Genomic DNA, 12,500 nt, shown 5'->3' with positions numbered 1-12,500 from the left:
ACAGTGCTGAGAGAAGGTGAGGTGGTGATTGGTTTACAGTGCTGAGAGAAGGTGAGGTGGTGATTGGTTTACAATGCTGAGAGAAGGTGAGGTGGTGATTGGTTTACAGTGCTGAGAGAAGGTGAGATGGTGATTGGTTTACAGTGCTGAGAGAAGGTGAGGTGGTGATTGGTTTACAGTGCTGAGAGAAGGTGAGGTGGTGATTGGTTTAGAGTGCTGGGAGAAGGGTGAGGTGGTGACTGGTTTAGAGTGCTGGGAGAAGGGTAAGGTGGTGATTGGTTTACAGTACTGATAGAAGGGTGAGGTGTTGACTGGTTTACAGTGCTGAGAGGAGGTGAGGTGTTGATTGGTTTACAGTGCTGATAGAAGGTGAGGTGGTGTTTGGTTTACAGTGCTGATAGAAGGTGAGGTGGTGTTTGGTTTATAGTGCCTACAGAAGGTGAGGTGGTAATTGGTTTACTGTGCTGAGAGAAGGTGAGGTGTTGATTGGTTTACAGTGCTGAGAGAAGGTGAGGTGGTGATTGGTTTACAGTGCTGAGAGAAGGTGAGGTGGTGATTGGTTTACAGTGCTGAGAGAAGGGAAGGTGGTGATTGGTTTACAGTGCTGAGAGAAGGGAAGGTGGTGATTGGTTTACAGTGCTGGGAGAAGGGTGAGGTGGTGACTAGTTTACAGTGCTGGGAGAAGGATAAGGTATGATTGGTTTATAGTACTGATAGAAGGGTGAGGTGGTGATGGTTTACAGTGCTGTGAAAAAGGTGAGGTGGTGATTGGTTTACAGTGCTGAGAGAAGGGTGAGGTGGTGATTGGTTTACAGTGCTGAGAGAAGGGTGAGGTGGTGATGGTTTACAGTGCTGAGAGAAGGTGAGGTTGTGATTGGTTTACAATGCTGAGAGAAGGGTGAGGTGGTGATTGGTTTACAATGCTGAGAGAAGGTGAGGTGGTGATTGGTTTACAGTGCTGAGAGGTGAGGTGGTGAATGGTTTACAGTACTGGGAGAAGGGTGAGGTGGTGATTGGTTTACAGTGCTGGGAGAAGGGTAAGGTGGTGATTGGTTTACAGTGCTGGAGAAGGGTGAGGTGGTGATTGGTTTAGGGTGCTGGGAGAAGGGTAAGGTGGTGATTGGTTTACAGTGCTGGAGAAGGGTGAGGTGGTGATTGGTTTAGGGTGCTGGGAAAAGGGTAAGGTGGTGATTGGTTTACAGCACTGAGAGAATGGTGTGGTGGTGATTGGTTTTCAGTACTGAGAGAAGGTGAGGTGGTGTTTGGTTTACAGTGCTGGGAGAAGGGTGAGGTGTTGATTGGTTTACTGTGCTGAGAGAAGGTGAGGTGTTGATTGGTTTACAGTGCTGAGAGGAGGTGAGGTGTTGCTTGGTTTACAGTGCTGAGAGAAGGTGAGGTTTTGAATGGTTTACAGTGCTGAGAGAAGGTGAGGTGGTGATTGGTTTATAATGCTGAGAGAAGGTGAGGTGGTGATTGGTTTACAGTGCTGAGAGAAGGTGAGGTGGTGATTGGTTTACTGTGCTGGGGAAAGTGGCAGTGAGGAAGATTCTTTGGTGTGGACAGCGACAGGATTATATATTTTTCAAAACATGGTGATTTTGACTCCTTTTCTTTCCTTCTTCTGTCTGTTAATTATACAGTGTTTTTGATAATTTATTTCTATTTCTATTTAATTTTGAATGATAACACTGAGATGTGAAAATCAGTACTTTTGAACAAAATGTCTACAATCACCAGTGTGTGTGACAAGACATTTAACAAATTTCCTCCTCCTCCTTCTGTCTCTTTCTACCAGTATATTTATATCTATTGTGTCACTGCCCCTTTCATTCTGTCTCTATCCTCCTCTCTCACTCCCTCTCTCTCTGTCTCCCACCCCCACTCTTTCTTACTCATTATATTTAAACAATATATAGTAGAGATATATCACGCTGTCATTTCTGGTTAACCAGAACTTTGAAAAGATATAAAAGCCTTTTGTGTGTGTTGTTGTTGATGCTTGTCATGCTTAAACTGATTCCTTGTTGAACTGGTGTGTGTGTGTGTGTGTGTGTGGGGGGGGTTGTTCGGTGTGTGTGTGTGTTTACCTTGTGTGTGTGTGTGTGTGTGTGCATGCATGCTTGCATATACAATGTGTGTTAGATATTGTTATGGGGTCCAGTGAATCAATCCATGAATTGACTTCAGTATTGTGTGTGTGTATGCTGTGCAGGCCATGCCTGTCCCAAGTGTCAGTACATCTGTTCCACTGCCTCTTCCCTGAAGAACCACCTGCGGACCCACAGCGATGAGAAGCCTTTCCGCTGTGACTTCTGTCCTTTCTCAGCAAAACAGCGAGGCAACGTCAAATCCCACATGAAGAAGCGGCACGCCGACAAGCTTCGATCGTCCAGGCGCCACGGTCGCCCCAAGGGCAGCAGCAGTTCCAAGCGAAGCTCGGCACCACTACCGATTGGGAAGACAACGATCAAGGAGGAGGAGCATCACTATGAGGCCAGTGGTGGCAGCAGCAGCCGTTCGGTTCGGGCGAGCTGCAAGAAAGCTTACCAGTGTAACTTGTGTGGAGAGTCCTTTGTGAAGGAGCACTCTCTGCGCTGTCACTTGCGGCACCACACGTCCGGTACACCTGTGGAGAAAGTGGCTGTGCTGACCCCCATGCAGCCCACCCAGAGTGGGGCAGAAACAGTGTACAAGTTGAGCACCGTGCAACCCCCAGCAGGGCTCTACATCCAGCTGGAGACTGAACCTGACACGGCCAGTGGCAGCGACATTCCCAAGACAGGCTACACCATTGTGGCATCTCATGACGCTATCTCCTCCTCCCCCAGGGGTCTGCAGCCCCGCCAGCCGGTGGCCTCCCGCAGTCTGGATCAGATTGTTGACGCTGCAGCCAGACTGTATGAAGAGCAGTATGACGTTCAGACCCAGACATCAGAGATGTCAGAAGAGGACGGAACATGTACAGAGCACCCCCAGTCTGTCCAGATTGTGGAGCTGCCTGTGGAGTTTGGGGCCACTCCATATGGGGAAGGAACAGTGATAGGGAACTTTGTCTCTGCTGACAGTCTCCAGGCTTCAGACTCCTCCCTTCATGTGAATCAGGACAGCGGCAAGGATAACCCTACAGTGGAACTGAAGCCTCCAGTGTTCATGGAGAACATCATTCTGTCTGATGTTTCCAAGACCCAGTCAGTGGACCGCAGCTTTTCCAACATTGTGGTGGTGAACAGTGCCACACCTCACTCTGTTCCCTCAGGGCCGTTCATCAGCAGCAATCAGTCACCACAGATGTCTGTGTCCACGCCCAGCAAAGTGATCTACATCAGTCCAACAAAACCAAGTGTGTCCTCTCAAATGTCTGCAATGGGAAGTCCTCCTTCTGGGCAGTACATACAGCACCAGTCATCACAAGGCTCCTTCATTACTTACCTGAGTCCGTCCACATCAATGTCGGCACCCCAGGACCAGTCCTCACACAGCCTCCAGCCCCAGCAGGTTCTGACCAGTCTTGGGGGACAGCAGATCACCATGGTCCATCAGCAACCCGACACAGACGAGGTCAAGTTCGTCCCCGCTTCCTACTCGCTGAGCTCTCCCCCTGTGCTGCATGCCTCCCCATCCTCCCTGCCGGCCAGTATTGTGTCCATGGCTGGAGGCTCCTCTTTAACCTGCACCACATCGTCCTTGACCTCGTTGCGGCGCTCATCACGCCCCCGCCCCAGAGCTATCCGTCCCCTGGTGGATCTGCAGCCGGTCAAGTTGGTGCCTGTGGTGACGTCACTGTCGCAGGGCTTGCAGAGTGGCAGTCTTGTGTCAGGGGTTGTCACTGTGGCAGCCTCCAGTGTCGTCACCACTGCGTCTCACTCTGTCCAGGGTTTAGGTGGGTATATAACATGCTGTCTTTCATTGAGGATGAGAGCTTTATAACTGTCAACCAAGTATGCATGCACGTGTTTACGGTTGCACATAGATTTTTTTCTCATATGAAAATGAGGTAATGTGTATTTTGTCAACACTGTAAAATATTGGTTGTGAGTTTTGTGTGTTAAGAAGATGAAACCGTTAAGAGCTTTCTATTTGAAGTGAGAGAGAGTTCATGGAAAAGTGGGATAATTTTTCTTTATCTTTGATAGTTTTCACCTCTGTTTACTACTATCTATTTCTCTGTTGCCTGTTTTTGTACATCTCAAGCCTTTCCACCTTTGAATGTGTCTTTGAATTGCTGTAGTGTATGTTCATTTTTCAGTCAGGTAATCATCTTCTGCACAAAATGTATGATTGGCTACTTCCTTATTCATTTTTCAAGTGTTTTTATGCATTTTATAACCACTTTAGCCAGTGTTTTAGAAGCAAAGTGTTCTGTGAAGATTTGTTTAATGAAGTCACCAAATGCTGAGATTGTTTCAAGATCATTAAATGATTAATATGGTTTTCTGCATGCAAATCCTCAAAAAGCAACATGTCTTCAGTATTGACATGATTGTGGGATGGTTGGAAAAGTCTCCACCTAAGATAGAGCAATGCATCCGTGTCAAATCAGGTGGGAATTACAAGGAACTTACATACTTTGGTGTCCACCTCACTTTATTAACTGAGTGTGTTGGGAGTTGTTAAGTGTCATAACCATTGTTTGTTTTTTTCTTTCTGTCCCGTCATCTGTGATGCCTCAGTGATGTTACTGTCATGACACTCATTAGCCCCCCCCTGCATACAACCTCCTCTAACTTTTATTTATTTATTTGTTTTGCTGTCCCATTTCCTGTTTTGTTTCAGTGGCATTAAGTACTGCCATACCACATAGTCCAAGTCTCTCCACATAGTGATATATACAAGCACACTCTCTAAATCATATTTTTCTTTTGCTGCCCCATCTTCTGTATTGTTTCAATGGCATTGATTACTGCCATTTCCACTCATTCCGAGTCCCCCATATATACATGTGTAACATACAAACACACTCCCTGTATCTTTTCTTTCTTTCTTTTTTATTTATTTATTTTTTTGCTGTCCCATCTTCTGTACCATTTCAGTGGCATTGATTTCTACCATACCACTCATTCTGAGTCCTCCCACATACAACCACACTCCCTAAATCTTTCTTCTCTTCTTTTTGTTTTGCTGCCGCATGTTCTGTACCATATCAGTGGCACTGATTACTGCAGTACCACTCATTTTGAGTCCCCCCATATAATATAGTGATATATACAAGCACATTCCTCAACCATTGTCACCTTCCCCATGGAACAGGTGGCTTGACGACCGTCCATCTGGGTGGGGTGACCAGTGCCACCAGCAAAGCTCACACCCTGGCCCTCAGCAACCAGCAGCAGCCCACGCTGCAGTACCAGATTCAGCCTCTGCTGTCTCAGCCTGCAGGGCAGCAGCAGGTGCAGCAGGTGATCGTGCAGCAGCAGCAGGCACAGCAGCAGCAGCCGCAGCAGCAGACAGTGCAGCAGCCTTCTCAGCAGCAGTACGTAGTGCAGGAACAGCAGCCCACCATTCAGCTGCAGCAGACAGATCTGCCCATCAACGTACAGGTCAGGGTCTGCTATTGGCAGTTCGTTCTTTATCATCATTACTGTTAATGTTATTATTATTATTACTTTATTTTATGAAAAAAACTATATATATATATATATATATATATATATATATTTTGTGTGTGTGTGTGTTTTGTTTTGTTTCCGTTTCAAGGAAGTGTCATGGTGTAAAAAATTATCAATATACCACATCAGCTGGAAAAAAAGGGGGTTGGGGGTGAGGGGAAGCAGATGCCTGGGCTGACCTGTGCATTAACCCAACGCCCTGATCAGGGCTTGAGAGCCTACCCAAGTTGTGTGTTAAACATTAAAGGAACTTAAAATGGAATAAAGAAAGAAGGCGAAAGGGATAAGTGAATACATAAGAATAAGTAATGTGAAAGATATATATGATATATATATATATATATATATATATATATATATATATATACAGAGAGAGAGAGAGAGAGAGAGAGCAAAGGGTTGAAAAAAGTATAAATAAACTTGTACATAAAAAGCGATAAAAAAACAAACAACTTTTTAAAGTTTAAGCTGAAAACACAAAGAAAAGCAGTGCCAGTGCAATGTTAGAGCAACTGACTCTATGCAGAATAGTAAACATCAGCATTGAATTGATGACACTTTTTGCTGTACAGCTTCATGTGTGACAATTAACATCACAGAAAGTCTAACTGTCTGATTAGCTGGTGTGGTGTTTTTGTTGAAGCAATGTTTTGAGCATGATGTCTGTTTGCCATTCTAAGTATTAACACATATACATATTGTATTCATACAAATGCAGATTAGAATTTGCACAATGTATACATGTACTGATGTAGACTGTGTGTGTGTACATACACTTACCTGTCTATATACAGGCATGTATGTTATGCGTTGCATGCATCTTTCTGTCTCTTCACCTCAATCACTTGTTCTGAGAGGAGACATGATCATGCACTCTCTGACATATAAGCAAATAAAGAAAGAATAACTCTGTAATATATTAAATGAATGGGTAGTAAATCATATTTTCTCAAAGTTGAATGTGATTTTAAAATTTTGTTTCAGCATCCACTGGCTTCTGTTACTTAGTGAAGAAAACAAAACAAAAAATCAACCGAAAGATGAAGACATTTGAAGCTAACACATGTCCTTGTCTTTGTGGTTGTTCTGCAGGTCATTCACCAAGACGCAGTCCACCAGCATCAGCCTCAGCAACCCCCACCTCCACCACCACCACCACCAGCACCCTCCCAGCCCCACACCATCCCTATCAACATCATCGCCCCCATCAACCTTCAGCAGCAGCAGCAGCCGCCACCGCCACACCCACCACCACCCCAGCCCCCACCCCCAGCAGCACAGCATCCCCCTGCCCCGCTGAGCCAGGCGGCCCAGCCCACACAGATCCAGATCATCCTGCCGCAGGCCCCCTTCCCGACTCAGCCCCTGGGCCTCAGTGCGGGGGTCGGGTCCAGCGTGACTCCTCCACAGCGGCAGATCATACTGCAGGTGCAGGACCCCACCCCTCCTCCTCCTCCTCCACCGCCTCCTCCTCCACCCCCTCCGCAGCCGGTGATGGCGGTGCAGGAGAACCCAGTGCAAGCGGTGATCCAGGGGGGTCAGGTGGTGTCACTGCCGCCCGGCATCCTGCAGTCCATTCTGGCCCAGCTTCAGGGAGGCGGTCAGTGGTAGTGGTGTGCGTTTGGGGGGATGTGTGTGGGTGTGTGGGGTGGTTCTGTGGTTGTGGGTGTGGGTGTAGGTGTGTGTGGGAGGGGGGTGGGGGGTGGGGGGTATGGTGTGTATTTGTGTGTGTGTGGTATGTGTGTGGGGGGTGTTTGTATGTGGGGTGGGGGTTGTGGTGGTGTGTGTGTGTGTGTGTGTGGTGGGTGTAGTCTGGTGTGTATTTGTGTGTGATATGTGTGGGTTTGGTGTGGGGGGAGTGTGTGTGTGTGTGTGTGTGTGTGTGAGTCAGTGAGCATTTGTACACTTGTAGGAGTGTGCGCACATACTTGGGTGCACAGGGGTTTGCTGAACAGGGACAGTTTGTTCATATTTTATTGCAACTATTTACGTTCTGTGTATCTTTCATTTTATTACATATTTTAAAAAATAGATTCATTTAATTATTTATTTTGTTTAGTTATTTCATTTCATGTTAATAATTGTTTATTTTGTTTAGTTATTTCATTTCATGTTAATATTTTACACAAACATAGATGCAAAGGTCAGGCATTTGTTTGTCTCCCCCCCCCCCCCCCCCCCCACCCCCCCTGCCTTTTTTTTTTTTAAGCCTTTCACTTCCAACCTTAGATATATCCACGGATTGGGGGTAACTGAATAATCCGGTGTCCAGCCACGCATTTGATTGCGCTTACTTCCCTTGCAAATTGCAACTGCCTTGATGAGTGTTTGTCGCAAATTTCTCTGCAAGTTTTGGTTTGATTATTTTTGCGTTTTGGAAAGCAAAAAGCTGTTGAGTGTGTCAGCATGGCTGCCAGAAGGTACAGTACAGAAGAAGTGGCTAGAATTTTGTTTGATTTTCCACACAACATCGACAATAGCAACTACAGAAAACATGATAGGAAACGAAAGTAATGTTGTTGTTGATCAACTGACGTGATCCTGGTTATCCTGATGATGGTTATATGCTGCAAGGTACAATCAACAGGAAAGGCGTGGGGCTGTGTCAGAAATGGGTATCGAAAAAACCTCCAATATTTTAGCTTGAAACCTTCATTTTGGTGTTTTCATCTACTGTGAAACCCTCCAGACGAAAGCTTCAAGCTGAAATATTGTCTGCATTGAGTTTTTTTGTTGTAATATTGTGTGATAGTATTTGGGTGGGAGGATGTGTGTGTGGGTGTATTGTGATTGGTTGTGGATAGTGTTTATGTTTGAAACAACATGATAGTGTAGGAAACAACATAACTGCATTAGGTTATTGTCTTTAATACATGTGGTTATATTTTAGCACTATTTCCGCCCATAAAGTAAACAAACTTGAATTTTCTTTTATTTTCTCTCAAAATATTCTGTTGCTTTTTTTTTTTTTTTTTTTTTTTTTTAATACAAAAATCCGAGTTATCTTTCCTAGATTGGGAGTTATTTCATCCTGTTAACATGAAAGTTATGATAATTATATTTTCCATTCATTTTCCTTGAAGGAAACATATATTTTTTCCTACTTTTCAGCATAATTATAATTTTTGTGATTTTTTTTCAGAGGTTGGTGATTATTTTGCAAAAATTACAAATAGTTCTGTAAGTGAAAGGGTTAAACACCTCCTTGAAGCCGAAACTGAATGGTTTGTTGTGACCTCTTTGAAAGTGATAGTTTGTGGTTTGTTGTGACACCTTGAAAGTGATAGTTTGTGGTTTGCTGTGACACCTCCTTGAAAGTGATAGTTTGTGGTTTGCTGTGACACCTCTTTGAAAGTGATAGTTTGTGGCTTGCTGTGACACCTTGAAAGTGATAGTTTGTGGTTTGTTGTGACACCTTGAAAGTGATAGTTTGTGGCTTGCTGTGACACCTTGAAAGTGATAGTTTGTGGTTTGTTGTGACACCTTGAAAGTGATAGTTTGTGGTTTGCTGTGACACCTCCTTGAAAGTGATAGTTTGTGGTTTGCTGTGACACCTTGAAATTGATAGTTTGTGCTTTGCTGTGACACCTCCTTGAAAGTGATTGTGGTTTGCTGTGACACCATCTTGAAAGTGATAGTTTGTGGTTTGCTGTGACACCTTGAAAGTGATAGTTTGTGGTTTGCTGTGACACTTCCTTGAAAGTGATAGTTTGTGGTTTGCTGTGACACCTCCTTGAAAGTGAAAGTGAGTGTTCTTCCTCACAGGTGGGGTGAGCCTGGCGAGTGGTGATGGTGAGGGCCAGGTTGGTGACTCCCCGGTGCACATCCAGGAGGTGGTGATCCACATGGACCCCCAGCAGCTCAACCAGACTCTCCTCTTCAAAACTGAAGGTTAGTGCCTCAGCACTACTTCTCTTGGTTGGTGTTGTCAGGGTGGTGGGTTCTGTCATTTTATCACACAGAAAGCTGGCTGGTTGGCCATTTTTTTTTTTTTTTTTGATTGTGTGTGTGTGTGTGTGTGTGTGTACCCCTCTGTTTCTCTCTTGTCTTTCTGTTTCTCTCATATGTGATACACATGCAGAAGTGTGCACATCATTCTGACCCCTTCCTTAGAACACATTCACACACATGCACATGTATGCAAACTATACAAGCAAAGCATGCGCAGGTTTGTTCAGGTTTTTTACCTTTTTCTTCACCTCTTTCATTTCTTCCTCCTGCTGCATCTCCTGTCCTTCGTTTTATTATTTCACTGGTGTATATTTTGTGTTGTACTGTTCACACAAATTTGCTTTAAACTTGACTAAAGTTTTGTTCTTTGTGTGTTAATTTGACAACAGATCTGATTCCTTTTCAAAGACAGATCAATAAGAAAGAAGAAGAAGAAAAAAAAACTTAGCTGAACTGGCTTTATTTTATTGTTTGGAATGAGAAATTGTTCAGTGAAACCTGTTTTCCTGAATATGTCACTCGCTTGTGTGTGTGTGTGTGTGTGTGTGTGTGTGTGTTTTGTTGTTGTTGTTGGTTTTGTGTGTGTGTGTGTCTTTCATTCTTTCCAAGAAATTCTTCTTCTTTTTTTTAATCTCATGATAATGTTTTATGGAATTGTCATGGAATGTATAATTTCTACAGTTAAAACTTAAAATGATGTTCTGTTCTCGTCTATTCTGAACCAATTACTTTTATTTAATCTATTTCTTGTATTTTTTGTTTTTAAAGGTTTGGGCATCTGCAGGTTTTCTTGGATCAGTGTTTACTGATACCTCCATTGTTATTAAGTGGACACGCTGAATTGTATGCAGGGTTTTTTTGTTTTGTTTTGTTTGTTGTTTTCTTGGGGGGGGGGGGGGGGGTTTGGGGGGGGGGGGGGGGGTCATAATATAAGGGAGAGAATCCAGTAGAAAAGTGCATGCGGGCAGTTTAAACTTGACGACAAGAGTTTTTCCCCTTACACCGTATATGGCATGCTTTCTGTCTCGCACTCTCTCCTGAGCTACCCTCATCCACCCCTCACGCCGTCTGACAAGTTCTGTGTGTGTGTGTGTGTGTTTGTGGGCGTGTTCATGTGTGTGTGCATGTGTGTGTGTGTGTGTAACTTAAACTATTCATCAGTGAATTTTATTATTTTGAGATTGATTTTTCTCAGAACCAGCAGAAAGTTGTTTATGTCTCACTTACTTACTACACTAGTAATCATAAATGAATGAATTTTTTTTTACATGGATCAGTTTGGTATGATTCTTTTACCTTCTTTTGTGTTTACTTCTTGCACTGATGACAAACAAACAAAAAAGAAGAAAAAAAAGAAAAAAAAAGAAAGAAAAGTGACTGATGGGAGTTGGTACTAGAGAGAAGATGACGGTAGTAATTCTGCATAGCTTTACCTTCATTCTGTGTTCATTTTGTTTATGATTGATATGTGACAATTGTGACAAGAAAAAAAGGTCACTTGTGACAAGAACTTTGATGACAGATTCCCATCTGATCTGCCCACTCTCTCCTCATACCACGAAGGATGATCCTGGTTAACAAGATACTGTAAACTACCTTGTAAATATCCAGTACCTTGTAAACACCAACCCCTCCATTTTTGGTTAAGAACTGTGCACAGGGTAAAATACTTTGTAAAATATCTGCCCTGAATTGAAAAAGAAATTAAAAAAGAAAGACTGATAAAAAAGAAAAAAAGAAAAAGAAAAAGAAAATCATGATGAGTTCATGATAATGCAGACTGCTATTTAAATGGTAATTCACATTGCTATTTGTCATGTGTTGCGTTACACAGTAGCGCAGATTTAAATCTCGAGATTAAGAATAGAAATGCCCTGCATGAGATGCAGTGTCATGTTTTGATCAGTTAGCGGTTGAGCAGGTAAAGTACCCAGGAAACGCCCACCCCCAAACATTAGTCTGATATTTGTGCAAAGTGGAGGCGCTTTACAGCATGACCAGAAAGATGTAGGAACCTGTTGACTGCTGCTCATCAGTGAAGGTGCTGAGATGCCATTGATGTGGCAGGTCAGGACATCAGCCATCCCTTCTCTGTTTGGACTCCTTCCTCTTGGCGTTGCATTACTTTGTTCAGTAAAATGAATTGCACTGCAAGAGAGGAAGGGGGCAGAATGGTTGAGATGGTTATCTGCCAGTACAGTGTCCGTGAGGGTCTGGGTTTGATTCCCTCTCTTGCCCTTTTCTCCCAGGTTTGACTGGAAAATCAAGCTAAGCATCTAGTCATTCAGGTGAGACGTTAAACAGAGGTCCCGTATGCAGCACACACTCCACACACTGAAAAAGAACACATGGCAACATGCACTCTCTAGGCCTGGTTAAGCGTGTTGGGTTATGCTGCTGTCAGGCAACTGCCTAGCAGATGTGGTGTAGCGTGTATGGATTTGTCGGAACGCAGTGATGCCTTCTCAAGAAACTGAAACTGAAAACTGCACCACGTAAAACTTCAGGAGAAGTAGTTCTTGCTCATTAAAATTGTGCCTTACTGATTTCATTTCACCAAGTTTCAGCAATCATTGGGGTTTAAATGCACAAAACCACCGCATTAGACATACGAAACTGAACTAGGATTTAAGGGGCCTACTGATTAGGGTCAAGCAAAACCTGTCCCATTACCATGCTTCATCAGTGGCAGCTGGTTTCCCCAGAGGAAACAATCAGGAAATTCAGTTGTAGTATCTGGAGTGCATTTGTAATAAAGTTGTACAAACTCAAATCTATAGCTTCTCATTATCTTCATAAGGATCATTGTGACAGTTAATGATTTTTAACAACAGCAGAAAAGCTAAATTTCTGTAGCAAGTGAATCATTGAAACAAAGATACAGGAGAATATCTGACTTGATTTGCTTAAAAACAAAGAACATATACCAAAATAAACCCAAAC

General features: G+C 43.6%; 1 protein-coding gene across 1 annotated transcript in view; it reads left to right on the top strand.

The window, feature by feature from the left end:
* Window positions 1-12,500, top strand: part of LOC143300578 (uncharacterized) — a 181,965-nt gene that overhangs the window by 11,143 nt on the left and 158,322 nt on the right. Inside the window, 4 exon segments of the mRNA XM_076614349.1 lie at window positions 2,213-3,880; window positions 5,248-5,537; window positions 6,699-7,206; window positions 9,372-9,497. Of these exon segments, the coding sequence (XP_076470464.1) occupies window positions 2,213-3,880; window positions 5,248-5,537; window positions 6,699-7,206; window positions 9,372-9,497 (2,592 nt within the window).

Source organism: Babylonia areolata, chromosome 26 (genome assembly GCF_041734735.1).
Source record: "Babylonia areolata isolate BAREFJ2019XMU chromosome 26, ASM4173473v1, whole genome shotgun sequence".
Lineage (NCBI taxonomy): Eukaryota > Metazoa > Mollusca > Gastropoda > Neogastropoda > Buccinidae > Babylonia > Babylonia areolata.
This window is presented reverse-complemented; position numbering and strand designations above follow the sequence as displayed.